The 16,140-nt window shown below is 56.8% G+C and overlaps 1 protein-coding gene across 5 annotated transcripts in view; it reads left to right on the forward strand.

The window, feature by feature from the left end:
* The window catches only part of Atp2b3 (ATPase plasma membrane Ca2+ transporting 3), a 45,628-nt gene extending 29,488 nt beyond the window's left edge, over window positions 1-16,140 (forward strand). For 2 of the 5 annotated variants that reach the window (XM_019208009.1, XM_019208010.1), the window contains 4 exons: window positions 22-129; window positions 1,261-1,443; window positions 4,969-5,122; window positions 13,190-13,303. In XM_019208009.1, the coding sequence (XP_019063554.1) occupies window positions 22-129; window positions 1,261-1,443; window positions 4,969-5,122; window positions 13,190-13,215 (471 nt within the window). In that variant the 3' untranslated portion in view covers window positions 13,216-13,303. Of the gene's footprint in view, window positions 1-21; window positions 130-1,260; window positions 1,444-4,968; window positions 5,123-13,189 lie in introns of all 5 variants that reach the window. The other 3 variants (XM_019208007.2, XM_019208008.2, XM_019208006.2) reach the window with 2 other exon arrangements.

A 16,140-nucleotide genomic window follows, 5' to 3' on the forward strand; every position in this document is an offset into this window, starting at 1 on the left:
CCCGCCCCTCCTCCCCTGAAGATCATTATCGTCCAGTTCGGCGGGAAGCCCTTCAGCTGTTCCCCACTGTCCACGGAACAGTGGCTGTGGTGCCTGTTCGTCGGCATTGGAGAGCTGGTCTGGGGACAGGTGAGTGTCTTCCTGCTTGGCTTTCTCACCCTGCCCACTTCCAGTCAGCTCCGCTATAGCACCAGAGACAGGCATGATGCCAGGAGGCCTGACCAGCCCAGGTCCCCCCGCCCAGACTCCCTGCTCTAGAGCCTCGGAGCCTGCACCCGTGACATACCATGACCCAGGACAAGGACACATATGATGGCTTCCACACAGCACATGCAAACAACATAGCTGGGCTATCGCAGGCCCAGGAAGCCACTTCCTTCCTGTTGTAGCAGCCCAAATTTGTTCCTGGCTTGGACACTTGCCACAGGTTTGACATTCAAAATCTCCCCACTTACTAATCCGAGGGACCATGCTAAGGTGAAGGGCTCTCACCTGGTGGAAAGTAAAAGAACCCCATGTCCAGACCTGTGGCGAGGGCAGGCAACAGTGGTCAGATGAGGAAGCAGCAGCCCGGGTCACACGTGGCCTTGTCCAGCATCTCTGAGTTTTCGGGACAATGGCCAAGATGCCAAGGTCACACTCCCTTCTCTCCAAGTCCTAGGCAGAGCTGGAGTACTGCGCTACACCCTCAGCCCCTTCTTACCTTTCTATTTTGAAACAGGGTCTCGTTAAGTCACTAAGTTGCCCAGGCTAGGCTTTACTTGTGATCCTCCTTGGGTTTTGTTTGTTTGCTTGCTTGTTTATTTGTTTTTGGTTTTTTTGTTTTTCAGTACCAGGGCTGGAGCCCATGGCCTCATGCATGCTAGGCAAGCGCTCTATCCCTGACCTGCACCCCCAGCCCCTTTTTATCTTATTTTGAGACAGGTGCTCACTAAGTTGCCCAGGCTGCTCGCAAACATGGAATCCTCCTGCCTCAGCCTCCCAAGTAGCTTTAGGGGTGTGTCGAATACTCTGTGGCCCTAAATGTTGCCCTTTGCCTTGGGGAGCCACATCCTCTCAGGCAGGACCACCGGGACCCCCAAGATCCTTCCTGGGCTGCCATGGCAGATCCTAGAAGTCCCCTGGCTCTATGGGGCCCAGCAAAGGACACAAGGGCCACCAACCCAGGTCACCCGGAAGAGAGGGCTCTGGTCTCTCCCTGCCCCCTGCAGGCTCTCACGGTCACCTTTGCTTGCTGTCCCTCAATGGGGGTTCCCACAGGTCATTGCCACCATCCCCACCAGCCAGCTCAAGTGCCTGAAGGAGGCAGGCCATGGGCCGGGCAAGGACGAGATGACCGACGAGGAGCTGGCAGAGGGGGAGGAGGAGATTGACCACGCCGAGCGCGAGCTGCGCAGGGGCCAGATCCTCTGGTTCCGCGGCCTCAACCGGATCCAGACGCAGGTATGGCTGCCCACCGTGCTCCTCCGAAGCCTGGGCAGAGAAGGAGCAGTGGCTCCAACCTGCCCTCGGCCACCCCAGTGTGCCTGCCACTGGCCGCAGCTCTGGATGGCCTCCCCGACACCTCCCTCGGCAGCCAGGTGCCCCCAGAGCGGGCACAGGTGCCAGGGGACACCATGTGGGTGACACATGGCCATCTGCTCTGCTTGATGGGGCCTGCCCCAGCTCGTAGGCACACGGCATTCTGGAGAGGCTCCGTTTGGGAGGTGGACACTTCCACCGAGCTGGTCCTTTCATTCACCCAGATGTCCACACATCGGGGCTGGTCCAGTCACGTGACCACAACTCCGCCCACAGCAGGCGCTTGGGAAAGCTTCACAAGCCCGCGTGCCTGAGCTTCGCTGCTCTCAGCCCCGCCTCTCAATGGCCTACTTCCTTCCAGAATGTTCCACACTTGCTGCTTCTCTACATGCTTCCCCTGAGCCTCTGCCATCATGCTGTCCCCACTCCCCAGCCTGCTTCCTGGTCACCCTCTGGAGGTACCACTGACACTGTGTCTCCCTCACTCCTTGCCCTCTCCTGTGACGACCTCACCTGCCCAGCCCTTGCTCTATCCTGCTGATACACCTGGGCCTCCGAAGGAGAGAAGACCCTGTGGCAGCCCCACCCTTCCCTCAGCCTCCTGGCGGTCCTGGCCCTCTTGCCACCTCATTCGCCTGCAAGGCCCTGGCCACCTCCTCTTGGGAGACCATACTACTGGCCCTGCCCAGGGCCCTACCAGCTAAGACAGGGCCACATTCGGCCAAGTCCCCCTTGGGATTCTGTCGGGACAACATCCTGGGGCAGATCTGAGGCCACATCCCTCCAGCCTGGCTGCCCCATGTGGCCAAGGACTCATCCCCAAACTATCCTCATGCCCAAATCCAATGTTCCCTCCCAGTGGGATGACGGGGCCCCTCCTTCCAGGGAACCCAGCTTCCCACGGTTCCCCTTGCCTTGCTCCTGATGCCACACTCTGCCCTGGATGGGCAAAGCTGTCCTCATTGTCCAGACTTCTGACTGTGGCCTCTAAGGCTTTGCCACACCCTGAGACCCTGGCTCCCACACTGGCCGCCACGCTTATCTTCCTGCTTGCTGCTAGGGGCCTCTGCGCGGCAAGGGCCTGGGGAGCCAAGCCTGGTGAAGCCTTTCCATGCCCGCTCTTTCTTGCCACTCTGGGACCCTGAGTCACTGAATGTCAAAATGCCCCAGAGTCCCCATGCCCACCCGCAGAGAATGGACTCCTGTGGGGTGGGGGAGGTGGCACCAAGAAAGTCCAGGGTCCGGAGGGGCCTTGACCAGCTGAGACCCAGGAGGGAGCCCAGGAGGAAAAGGGGAGCAGTCACTGGGGTCTCCTCTCCATGGAGGTGCCAATACCTTGAGCACCGCCCAGGACAGCCCGGGTGCAGCACAGGGAGTTTCTTTTTGTTCCTTGCAATAAATGTTTAGGTGCTAAACTTAAACCTGAGAATTTTAGAAAGAAAGTAGCCCCCGTGTCTTCCCCAGTGCCCCTCTGGGCGGGCTGGGCTCTTTGGAGGATCCCAGTTCTACCACAGAGCCCAGGCTGCCCTGAGCCTGGGAGGGGTACAGCAGGACCATGCTCCTCATGGGTTCATTTCACTTCTGTCCGCACAGCATGAGGCAGGGTTGGCCTCTGCACCAGCTGGGACAGCAGCTCTACCCTCATCAGAGGAATCAGTGGTGGCCTGGCCACCTGTGTGCGTTCTATCTTCGTGTGCCTGTGGGCTCGTGGGTGTTCCCTGCTGTTCTATCAGTCCTCATAAAGATGCTTTGGCAGTGAGGGAACAGTGCCCCAAGGGAAGGGACGGCTCAAGGTCGCCAGCGAGAGCCAGAGGCCCAAGTCCTTCATGCCTGGCCCCTCAGCACCCTCCTCAGATTTCTGCATTTTATGAACCACAAAATTGTTTCCCAGAATTCAGAGGCCTCCACAAAGTTTTCTGTTGCTAAGCAACGCACTACCGGTTCTCACCACTGGTCCATAGTAACGCATCAGGGCACCAGGCAGCATACTAGAGGGCTCTTCAGGCCCACGTTGTACAGCCTTGGGGAGGCTCAGAACACACAGTCCTGTCAGCATTCTGTTCTCAGTAGCTTGCTAACCACTGGCCCTCATTCCCAGCCCAAGGCTCAGGCTTCCGGTTGGAGGGGAGGTGGCAACTGCAGTATTTTCAGTCGTACCGTTATCCCATGGGGACACCATGCAGAGCCAGGTGAAGCCAATGCAAATCCAAGAGAGGAAAGCCATGTGTCCTGTCGCCTGTCACTTTTGCCGCAGTAACAGTGCTCCCTTGAGAAATACACATCTCTATAGCCTAGAACCTTAAAATCTAGATGGAACACCTCTCACAAGAGACCTCGATGCCATCACATCTGTCATCTTTCCTCACCGTGCTCGGTGCTACCTTCCCCCCACCCTTGCGTGTGCAGTCACCATGTGAGGTCCTCTGCCCCTCAGCAGGCAGAAGGGGCGCTGGGCAGGCGGAGGAGGGTGACAAGACTTGTCCATGGTATGTGTGAGGTAGAAATGGCGTCTATCTGCCTTCTTCCAAGACCCATGTCAGACACCAGGCGGAACCTGGTGGTCACCACTCGGCCACTGCAGGGCTTGAGGTGGGTGGGACAGGCAGTGAGGGTCTTTGGGCCCCTGAAATGCATGCTAGCTTCTCTGCTTATGTCACTCAGGGAGCTCCATGGTACTTTCCAGAAGTCAGAGTTTCCCTCTCTAAAGCCAAAGCTTGTCCTCAACTTGAGATCAAGGTGTCCCTGCCAGTGAAAGGTGGAGGCAGAAATCCAAAGACGTTGGGTTTCTCCTCGTCGTGCTCTGTGGGTCTCTCAAGTTCTGGGAAGCTTAAAGCGTGGAGACAAAGCAGGAGCAATCTCTGCCCCCCTCCCCAGTCCTCCCAGCCTCCACGCCTGTGGGTCCAGACAGGGCGTCTAACCCTAACCCTAGGCCCCTCCTCCTGTCTGTGGAGCACCCCAGGTAGAAGAGGAATGGTGGCCCCTGCGTCAGAGTGGGCGGGCTGGAGGGCCGGGTCAAGGGCAGTGGAAGGACCCCCCACCCCGCACAGGCCCCAGGGAGCCTGTTCTAACGGCAGCATGTCATATCCTTCAGGTGTGTTGGGGTGGCAGAAAAGGTTGAGAGCTACCGAAGTAGAGTAACAAGATTGGCAGACTCAGGTACTGACAGGTGTGGCTTGTACCCGGCAGAGCGTGCACACCGTGACTCCTCACGACACGTGTAGCCCTGCCTCCCAACCTCGTGTCCACTAAGCATCTGCCCAGCAAACCGTCTCTTGGTCACAGTCTGGCCAAAAGCGTCGTCACCTCCTGGTGAGCGGGGCTGACCTAGCTGAGGCTTCACTGAGGCGACATGTCCCCAGTGTGGCCTCCGTCCTTGCCCAGCCCCGCCCCCTGCAGGAGCCAGGAGCGCAGTGCAAGCCAACCTTTATCTCATTTTCTCTCCCACAGATGGAGGTAGTGAGTACCTTCAAGAGAAGCGGGTCATTTCAGGGTGCTGTGCGCCGGCGGTCTTCGGTCCTCAGCCAGCTCCATGACGTAACCAATCTTTCTACCCCTACTCACGTAACTCTCTCTGCCGCCAAGCCCACCAGCGCTTCCGGCAGTGAGTCTTGACTTCCCTTTTCTCTCATAAATGGCATCTGGGGGAAGACAAAAGCCCCCCACTCCGCCTTCTCTTTTTTCCAGTCTTACATTTCTGCTCACCGTGGCTTTTCTGCTCCTTCTCTGCCGCCCTGTCCAGCCCTCCCGCCAGATGGCGTCTTTCCAAAGCCATACTCTTATGAAATGTATCGAACCCAAGGCAGTGCCAGGCCCGGCGTCCTTTGCTTTGTTGGGGTTTTTAGTTTGCGTTTAGTGCTCCTCCAGCCATTGATTTCCTTTTCTCGAACTTGTCCGTATGTGCTGATGGTTCTTCATGAACTCAGGCCTCTTTTGGAGGCGTCTGGTGGCAGGCGGGGCCTTGTTTACTTGTTGTTTCACTGCTGGGGGTCAGGGAGGTGCCCGGCCCTGGGCTGGAGCAGGTGGCAAGTACCTGCCAGGCGTGTGGCATCATTTGCAGCCGAAGTGTCCAGTCCACCTCCTCGGGGACAAAAGCAGCTTCCAGCATTTTCCTTGAGGTGGCTTCCAAAGGATGCCATTGTCACCTGTCCCCAAGTGGGCCCAGTGGCACCACCGGATATTAGAGGTGTTGAGAAGTAGGGTGACCACCCTGCCCTTTGTTCTCGAAGCACCTTTGCTCTTTCCAAACAGGCCTCGGGACTGCCAGGTCTCAGCCCGATCTGGGGTGTCCTGAGGAGCCCGGAGAAATCTTTCCCTTCAGCATGCTTTGAGGAACGCGTTGTAAAGAGAACTCGGGGCTGTCCTACGTAGGCAGAGACGTCCCTGATCACTCACATCTTTCCACAAAGACAAAGCCAAAGCCACTAGACCGCGGACCCCGCCACCCCCTGCTTCCCCCCACAGGAGACAAGGCAGGGAACCGGGTGAGGTCCCCTCCCACCCAGGCAGCCTGCTTTTTGTAACGAACTCAGATTTCCAAGAGCAAACAGTAGACCATGGAGTGCGAGCCCAGAGCCCTGCGGGGCAGTGCTACCTCTTCCTTTCCTTCCAGTGAGCCCGCAGTGCCCCGGCCACCCCGCTGCCCGTAACCACGCCTTCTTCCCATCACAGACGCTTCCAGTTTTTTTTGGCTTGATTTCTTTTATTTGTCTTCCCTTTTATTTCTTTCTTTTTTCCTTTTTTTTTTTAAATCCTTTTTTTCTTTTTTTTTTTCTTTTTTTTTTTTTTTTTTTAGGAACTGGTGAGAGGTCCCGAGTGTGTGTGAGCGCCCCTCCTCTTGCTTAAACTTCCCTCTCGGGCCACTCTGCCCTTTAAGGAAAGGGTGAGGGCCGCCCAGGGACAGCACATGCGACCCCCTTCTCCAGCTTGTTCACCCACCCTCTAGGCCACCCACCCTGCCACACCCAGATGAGGGTCACTTATGCATCAAATTAGCACATGGGCCTCCAGCACACCTCGGCCAGGGTGCGGGTGGGCCACAGCACCTTACTTCAGGGCACTCTGGGCCAAGATGGGTGTGGTGGTCCCCGTCCCTTCCTCCCTGCCGACATCCTCCATACTTTTCTTTGCCATCTCTGCACTTCCTGTCTGCCTGTCCATCTGCCCACCTGTGGACTTGGGGAAAGGCAGCTGACAAGACCCTTTCTCATGCCCTCACGCCTTTTCCACAGCTCTGGCCTGGTCCCACCCAGGCCACACCTCCACTCACTAGATGACACTCCCTGGGGCAGCCTCTCTCTCCCCTTTCTTCCCTAGCTTCTAGCACCCACCTTCCTTCCTCCCATAGCCATCTATCCCTTCCTTTCCATCTCCAGAACCCAGCAGCACTCGGTAAGTACAGGGGGAGGACGCCGCCCCTCCGACAGATCTTGAGCCACCCCTGGCGACCTAGGGCCTTCTGAGGAGGGTAGAGGGAAGGCACAGGGTTCTGGTGACCTCTAAGGCTCGTCCCTCCATGCTTCTGGAAGCCACTGGACAAAGCTGCTCCTGCCATCACTACTGGATGGCAGATTGGTTTAGAACTCAGAAGCCAAGCCCCATTGCGACTTTGGGGGACCCCAAGAAATCCCCAAGCCCAGCCCTCTCATCTTATGAGACAAGGGAAGGCAGGTGCCCACAAAGCCAAGGAGCTGCCTAGGCAGCCAAGCCTGGCAGTGGGGACCAGCTCCATCCTCTCTCTTGCCTTGGAACTTTCTGGAAGACCAGAGCTGCTCAGAAGGAAGGCAAGGTGAAGGCCGTGATGGAGCACCCCAGGCACAAGGCAGCAGTGTATACAGTGGTGTAGTCACAGACTGGGACCAGGCCCAAACGTGCCGTGAGTCCTGGGGGTCCTGGGAAAGCCACAGTTCCGCCCATGCACAGCGTTCTGTCCTCTGCCTGCTACAGGCCCCTAGGAGGCCCAGGGCAGTGGAGGAGCCTCAGGAAAGAAGGCCACTCTTGCCCTGTGTCCTCATGGCCAATGCAGGACAGAGTGAGCAGGATCCTGGGCTCTGGTAGCCCCTGTGCCACGTGCGTGCACACCGTCTGCCGCCTCTGTGCCCACACTGCAGTGGCTGCAACCCCAACTCCCAGCTCCAGAATAGCCTCTGCACCCGCTTCCCACTCGCAGCCCCTTCTCCTCCTGGCCCAGGCACAGGGCCTCTGCCACATGTCCCGTTAGACTTTAAGACCCCTTCCCAGTCAGGCACCCATGCCGAGGATCCATTTGGGGTGGATATCTCCAAGGTGTAGCTGCAGATGGGGTGTGAGGGTCCCTTGGACTCGCCCAGGACACCACGCATCTGCCTCCAGGTGGGAATGGGAGGGTACGTGACCTTGTATCCTGGCACAACTGAAGCCTCTCTGAGGGCTCTGGTGGCGCAAGGTCCCTTTGTGTCTGTTTTCCTCGGGCATACACAGACGTGCCCAGCCCCTCCTCAGCCGCACCCCCAAAGCCTGTTCCCTGACGGTCACCCTGGTGGCCCTCTCACTCCAACTGGCAGCCAAGTCCGCCCATCCCTCCTTCGACTATTCTGGGCCTCTGTACTCCAGTACTTCTTACTGTTGCAGTAGTTCAGGAACTGGCTCCTGACTCTGCCCAGCAAAGGACGGGCAGCTAGAGGGTTTGATTCTCTGTGGCCAAAAGGATTCCCTCCAGGCACTGAGTTTAATCGACCATGTGGAAACAGATCACAGCCTTGCTTTCTTCCATCTGGCTTTTGCAATATGCAAAGCTTCTGTCCAATGGGACCAAACGCCACCAGGTGACCCTCCATGGCTTTGCTTGTACACAGCTCTCCAGAGCCCAGGGGGACGCGTTCAGCACACGTGCAGGCCCACGTGGAGGGAAAGCCATCTTGTTTTCTGGAGTTGGCACTGTTGTCAGAAAGTACACTGATGTTGAATGGAATCTCCCAGCTGGGTTTCTGGGAATGGTGTATTGGGATCTTCTCGTGTGCATGCACCAGGCCTCCTCAGCACTGGGAAAGCAGTGGGGGCCCTGTCCAGTCCCAGGCCTTCCACAGAGAAACAGGGGTTCAGGGAATTCTTAAAGCACGTGTCGGAATGCAGCTAGGGAACCCCCAGGAGCCCCACTCTGACCCTTCCCAGCATGCAGGTGCCCAAAACAGGCTGGGCAAAGCCACGTTTCCTCCTATGCCCTCCCTCATCTGGCTGCCTAAGCGGCCTGGGCTCAGCTCTGATGCCCAGAGTGCGCGTCTGGGCTTGCGTGGTCCCAGGCACACCGGGTACATTTGGGGAGAATGGGAGGCACTCGTCAATGTGCACAGAGCCGTGTCATTAGTGTCTGCTGTGATCCCGCCATGAAAAGGCCAACTTTGGAGTTTGCGTTTCCCATTTCCTGATCAAACGTGTGACACCCCGTGTGGAGGAAAGGGGCTTCTCCCCTGGTTGCTCCCCCACCCAGAGAAAGGAAGCCAAAGCTGATTTCTGAACCATCCCTGCTCCTCAAAAGCGTTCTGCAATGGTGGTCAGCACAGAGCAGTAGGAAGGCAGCGGAGGGGCCAGAGGGTTCCCCGGTGCCCCTTGATTTCCACCTGAGGAACTAGGAGGAAGTGGTGAAAAGCTCTCAGGCAGTTTCTGTCATTCCTGTCATCATCACAGCTCAGGGGCCTTTGCTTTTATGTCTCCCTTCTTTTGTTTCCCTTTTCCATTCTTTTACCGGGACAGTGTTCTTGGGTCTCTCGCTTGTCCCCCTGCTCCCACACCCCTGCCACACCCTCTCCCCACCTGACACTGGAGGCCTCCTGAGGACAGATGGCGCTCCAAGGCCCTGAGTGTCTCCTCCAACAGCAGATGACCAACAGGGAGAGGGATCGGTGCAGATGGTCCCAGGCCTCCAAAGGAAGAGGGTCTCAGGGTGTGAGGATGGACATTTGAGCCAAGTTAAGCATGAGGAGAGAGGCTAGCAGTGGGTGATCTGCAGCAGTCTAAGGCAGCAGTAGTGGCCCGGCAGGGGTGGGCGGCTCCTGTTTGGAATGTTCTGGAACAACTCCAGCCAGCTAGTGACAGAGAAGTGGGTGGAGAGCCTCAGGAAGACAAGCACCAGATGGGTAGGTCCCTAACATTCTCTACACTTTCCTGGGTGCTGGGGTTCTCAGCGAACCCACAGACAAACCCCTGCCCGGGAGAGACACACTCCAGCAATGGGTCAAGGAGCAAATAATGGGGTGCAGGGCAGTGGAAATGGGTAGGAGGGTCCTAGGGGGGGACAGGGAAGGGCTCGCTGAGGAGAAAGAGCATGCCAAAGAGCCAGAGTGGGCCATGGCCTTGAGCATCTCGAATGCTACAATAGCTGTGTGTCCCTCCATGTCGTGCCCAGGGCCTGCCTGCATCTGGCTCTGTCTTCCTCAGGCTGCCATGCTGGGGGTGGGGGGACAGCAGACCCTGCCTTGTTGGGGACTTCTGCAGGCAGTGGAGGAAATAAAGCAGCAGCAGCCCGCTCAGGGCCACTGGCTATGATGGAGCACGGCACAGAACATGGGGCAGCAGCTGCAGGGAACTGTGGGCCAAGGGGATAAGATGGGACAAAGGGGTGACCACATTTCTCCTGCACACTGCTTCGATTTCTTTCTTAGAGACTACACCACGGGAAGGTTGGCCGTGGGGTAGCATTCAATAAGGCCCAGCTCTGGCAACTTCGAGAATGTTTCAAACCAGGTTGGGGAGCGAGGGGGTTTGACTCGGTGGCCAGCAAGAGCTTGGAAATGTCCCTAGGAGAAGGGGCAAAGCCAGCACAGCGGCCTTAGTTAGAACCAAGGAAAAAGTGATGCCCGCAAGTCTGCCAGATGGCTGTGGGCCCCCAGGGGCATTCCAGGACCCCAGGCAACAGTGGAGATAGGGAGGGGCGTGGGACGTGCCGACAGTATGGCACACAGGGCCCAGTGCCTGGCTCAGAGAGGGCAAGAGGCAGGAAGGTGGAAGCAAGGCTGCAAGTGGCCCAAGAAGTACGGAGGGGAGGCAGCAGGTCCAGATCCTGGCTGCAGGTGGACACGGTGGTCTGTTGGGCTGTGGGTAGCACCGCCAGCCTTGAGGGCGGCAAGGTCCCCTTGGGAGGAGTAGAGATGGGGATACATCCTGGGCAGGAGCCTGAGCGGCACAGGCCAGCGTGCCCTGTGCTGGAAACCCCACTCCAGCCTGGGTCCCCAAGTCAGGCCACCAGGACCAGCCTCTTAGGAGCACTTGATGGTTTTCAAGGAGCCCATTTCCCAGAAGTTGCCTGCGCCCTTCCGCCTTCGGGTAGGCTAAAAATGCCCCATCATAAGACCAATACCAAGCCACCTTTTAATAGCCCCAGATCTGAATGGGGGAAACAGGCTGAATCGGGGCTGACTCACCACCAGCTGGAAAACACTCATGATGGCCTGGGCTGGGCTTCCAACCCTCCAGGGGCTCAGCCGGTGCACTGTGCCCGGCAGATGACATTCGAGAGGAGCACCAGGGCACGGGGTGGGGCCGCAGCAGAGGGGCAGGGACTGCCCTGGGGCTCAGCTGCCCTTTGCAGGGAAGGACTTTGGAATTCAGCCAGGTGTGGTGAGACCAGCGGATAGGTTTGAGCAGGAGCCTGGGCATGTGACCCAAGTCCAAATGAGGCCATGCGTTCAGCAAGGAGAAAGGTGTGGTCAAGGTCAAGGGTGGCAGCGTGCAGCTTTTTCTCTTTCCAGTGACTTAACAGGCATGGCCAAGAGCCAGAGAAGGTACCAACACTCCAGGGCTGGTCCAGAGAACCTAAGCTATGGGGCCACATCTGAGCTGGCTGCAGAAGTGAATGCTGTCCTCATTAAAACTGTCAAAGGATTCTCCACATCCGCATTACTCCTACATCCAAAACCCTTCTAGGATAAAGGCTTGAGGGAGAGCAGCCAACCATGTGTAATCTGGCAGATGTGGCTTCAAGCTATGGTGATGAACGCCTCTCATCCCAGCACTAAGGAGGCTGAGGCAGGAGGATCCCCATGAGTTCAAGGCCAGCCTGAGCTATATAGTGAGTTCAAGTCTCACTTGTACTACACAGTAAGACTCTGACTCAAAAAAATCAAAAATTAATAAAATATGGGCTAGGGATATAGCTCAGTGCCGCCATGCCTGTCTGACAAGTGCAAGGTACTGAGTCCCATCCCTGGTGCCACAAAAATAATTAATTAATTAAATAATTAATTAAACGATGTGGCTTCACCAAGTCCAGGAAAATCCTAAGTGGATTTCAGATGTAGAACTAGAAAACTCATATTCGATGGGGCTTCTGGCTTACTTCTGCGTTCCAAAGACGCTGAGGCTTGCCTCGCTTAAACTGTTCAAGGAGGTGTGCTTGTGCTGTCCTGGCTCTGCAGGGCTGAAGGGGGTTCCCAGTAGCCAGGGTGACTCATTGTCTAAACTGGGGCCGGCCTGCTGTTCTTATAAAGGACCAGGGAGTAAATCGATTTGGCTTTTGGGGTCAGGCTGTATTGTAACTCCTTGTGGCCAGGCAGCAGCACAGACCACACCTAGATGAATGGCTACAACGGCGTGCCAATAAAACTTTGTTTACAAAGCCAGCAGAAGGCCAGAGTTAGGCTTCAGGCCAGGGTCGGCTGACATCTTATCTAAAGCAAGGGGCCAAGTCCTAGGCCCTGGGCCTGGAAACATCAGTTCTCTTAATGTGTCCACCTCTCACACAAGGGCTCACTGGAGCCTGCGGGCAGGGAGGGCAGTTGGCTGCCTCTGCAGCTGCTGTCAGGACGGCTGGCATTGGCCCAGCAGAGGCCACCCATGAGGGCATGAGAGCTGGGCCAGGGGCAGAGGGCCCAATGGCAGGGGAGTTGCGCTGCTCTGGTGCCTGGAAATGAGGGTGGGGACCTCCAGGGGACATGCTGAGGATGGCAAAGCCTGGAATGTCAGAGTGCAGGAGGGGACAGGGTGAGAGAGGCAGGAGGAGCAGGTAGCAAAGGTCTTCTGGTGGCACTGAGCATGCAGCTGTGGTGTGGGGCTGAGACCCAGCAACCTAGGCAGGGCAAGCATGGCATGTGCAAATCACATTGGGGTCTTTGCAGCCTTGGTCTCCAGGTAGGGGGCCAGGGCAGAGGTGGTATGCGCAGAGCAGGACAGAGGAGGCCAAGTGGGAGCAATGGCGGAGCCTTGAGAAGTTTCCAGCAGCGGGAGGTCAGCTGTGTTGGGTGCACTCGAGGGATCGATTCAGGTGAGACTGAAGAGTGGCTGCCACTGGCCTCAAGAGCACGGGGACTGGTGTCCAGATGGGCCTGGGCATGGCGGGAACTGGCTGCAGCCACAGGAGTCGAGGTCCCGAGAGAAGCGTGGCCCAGGTGCTGTCCCTCCCCACAAGGTGCCACAGACCGTTGCTAGGACCCAGCCCTCCCCGCATTCTCCCTTGTTCGAATCATCTCTTATTTTTACCCGATTGAAATTCAGACTAGGCAGAGATCAGGGGGTCACATCAGGGCCTGGGGAGGTGGCAGTCAAGAGCCAGGCCAGCCATGTTTCCCCCAAGCCTGAGGCCCAGCCCCTCGAGCCCCCACTCCCACTGCCCCTGGACGCACACCTGTAGTGTCATGGCATCCGCCGCTGACTGTCTCCTTTCCTCTCCTGCCCTTCCCTCCCTCCCGCCCCTGCCCTCCAGATCCGGGTGGTGAAAGCATTCCGTAGCTCACTCTATGAAGGCCTGGAGAAACCGGAATCCAAGAGCTCCATCCATAACTTCATGGCAACGCCTGAGTTTCTGATCAACGACTATACCCACAACATCCCGCTCATCGATGACACGGACGTGGACGAGAACGAGGAGCGCCTGCGGGCCGCCCCGCCTCCGTCCCCCAACCAGAACAACAACGCCATAGACAGCGGCATCTACCTGACCACGCATGCCACCAAGTCAGCTACCTCTTCCGCCTTCTCTTCCAGGCCCGGGAGCCCACTCCACAGCATGGAGACATCGCTCTAACCAGGACTCCTCCTGGTACACGCACATTCGGACTCACACGGTTATACACACACATACACACACAGGGCAGCCCACACACCTGCCGAAGAGGGAGACCACTACAGCGGCTGAAGACTTTTCCTGGCATGGCATTTGCAAGAAGCCAAATCCATCAAATAAGAGTGCAGCCGGTCCGTCTTCTCATCCCCAACAGAGGAGGAAGACCAGCAGGGCAGGGGGCGGGGGGTGACGGGGAAGAAGAGGAAGAAAGTCAGTGGTGAGGAGGCCTGCGCTCCCTGCCCTTTACCTATAGACACGTCTTTTTTTAATGAGCACGAGCATGGCAGTTACATGGAGTGTGCACCGTTTGTGCTGTGCAGTGGGCGGGGCAGCTCAGGCTTGTTGGGCGCTGTTAGCCCCAAGAAGGCGCAATCACGCTTAACACACAGGCATCAGGAATAGGCAGGCCCTCCTCAGGGTCCTGGAGGGTGGCACTGCCCATACGGGCCACCAGAGGGAGCCACCTGCAAATGTACCCTCAACCACCAACCAGACCACAGTGCGTGTGTGCGTGTGTGCACGTGTGTGTGTGTGTGTGTGTGTTTATATGCATATACACACACACATATATATATATATATACACAACAAGATGTGTAGTCCAAGAATAAGGAGCTATTTATTGGCATGATATTTCCATTCCTCTTAGTGGGTATTTTCCTTTTGAGAGTTCATTACTGAATATAGCGAGGTTTGTTCAGGGCCACGGACTGCAAGGACATTTTCCTCCCTAGCCCCGTGCCCCTCAGGACCCACTGCGCCACTGCTGCCTATGGCCCAGCCCTGACGAGATGCCCAAGGAGGAGGGTCGGGAGGGTTGCCCGAGGCCTGGAGGCCTTACGACGGGAACATTTGCACTTCGAGCCCCTGCATAGAGGAGAAAAATCTTGCCATGGAATTGTCACTGAAAGGTAAAACACCAGTCTTGATGAGGATGGCACCGTCCCATCGACGCTTCGACTGCAAGCCCCACATTCTGGCTGACACAGAAAGCTGCCAACACCCCAACCTGGAGAGTGTGAAGCGCCCTGTGGCCACACTCACCCCGTCTGACACAAGGGGTGGGGGTGCAGACCCCACTGGCGGCCTGCGGAGCAGAGCTGGCCTGCCCCATGCCAGGAGCCCGCCTAGGAAGAGGAGTCGTCGAGGCCCGGGAGGCTGCCTGGAGCACAATCCAGACTCTACCCCTCTTGGCACCCTGGCTGGACTTGCCCTTAATGTTTTGGCAATGCCAGGAAGCAGTGACTCGGCCACCCTGGTGTCTGCTGCAGCCTAGGCAGTGCCACCCACCAGAGATCGCTTCCAAGCCTGGTCTTCTTATCCGGTGGACAAATGTGAGCTGCGAAGGCATGGCCCTGAGTCTGTGCCACTTCTGGCAGCAGCAGAGCAGCCAAGCCTCGTGGGACAATGGCATTCCATTGTTGTCATGGTCACTCTTACCACACCAGGGGCTCCTCTAGGCCCACTGTGGCTGAGTACGGTGCAGCAGGGCTCAGGCCCATCCAGGCACCTCTCCTGGCAGTGTGGGCACCCAGTATGCCAAGCCTCAGTTTCCACAGGATGAGTGATAACCTGAGGAAAAGGCAGGGAAGGCAGAGGTAGAGGGACCGGTCTGCTGCCCCCCTGTCCTCCAGGCAACAGGCCTCTTCCCCATAGATTGCCAAGCCTCCCCTCTGCCCCCAGGTCTGCTGCAGTGACACTGGTGAAATGGGCAGCACTTTGCCCATGAGGTTCCCTGACCTTGTAAGCTCACAGCTGTCACGCTTTGCAGGGCTGGGGCTCAGCTGCAGATTGGTACCCTCAGAAGCTGGGCCTGTCACCCCACACGCACCCTGCATCGCCTCCCTAACATCTGCCCAAAGCCAAACAGAGATGTCCTCAGTGGCCACCATTCACATGAAAGTCGTGTCACCCCTGAGCAGCTGTAGTCAAATCTCGGGCAAAAGAATTTCGGTTCGAATGAAAATCCCACATTAAAATGCCAGCCACAGATAACTTAAAGCCATCCCTTTTTTCTAAAGGGCACATTGAGAATGTTACCCATTTGTAAATTGTCCCCTGATGTCCTTGTTTAAACCACCACAACCTGAAGGGCAACTCAGTTTCCGGAGGGTCTTTGTGTTCTGAATCATGTGTCGGTCAAGGAGGGTCAGCTGCGGATGGCTGTGCCCTGGGCTTCTTCTCATTCTCTGTTGTAGACATCGATAGAGCAAACCCTCACCATCACTGCGTCCTGTCACCCAGTGCAAATGTTGCCTGTGTGGTCCTTAGGGTGCCTTTGAGCTGGGCCGTGGGGTACACAGAAGGGGCACGGTGGACTTGTGATCTTTCACTCTGGTTCCTGTACAGTCTTCAGGCTGAGGGACTGTCTCATCCGGAGGCCCCTCTTTCTAAGCATTATATTATCCGGAATGGCTTGGTCAACTGTGTTCAGTTAATAAATATGTTTTACATTTTTATCTGCCTGTTATAAAGATGAACAAAAAATATCTTAATGAGGAAGACCACAGATACTTACTAATTTAAAGTCTGTAGTTGAATTTCCTAATTTAAACAATAGACCAAAATTTCTGTGTATAAAAAAAAAATGAA

This window comes from Fukomys damarensis, unplaced genomic scaffold (genome assembly GCF_012274545.1).
Source record: "Fukomys damarensis isolate Sample0158 unplaced genomic scaffold, DMR_v1.0_HiC HiC_scaffold_39, whole genome shotgun sequence".
Lineage (NCBI taxonomy): Eukaryota > Metazoa > Chordata > Mammalia > Rodentia > Bathyergidae > Fukomys > Fukomys damarensis.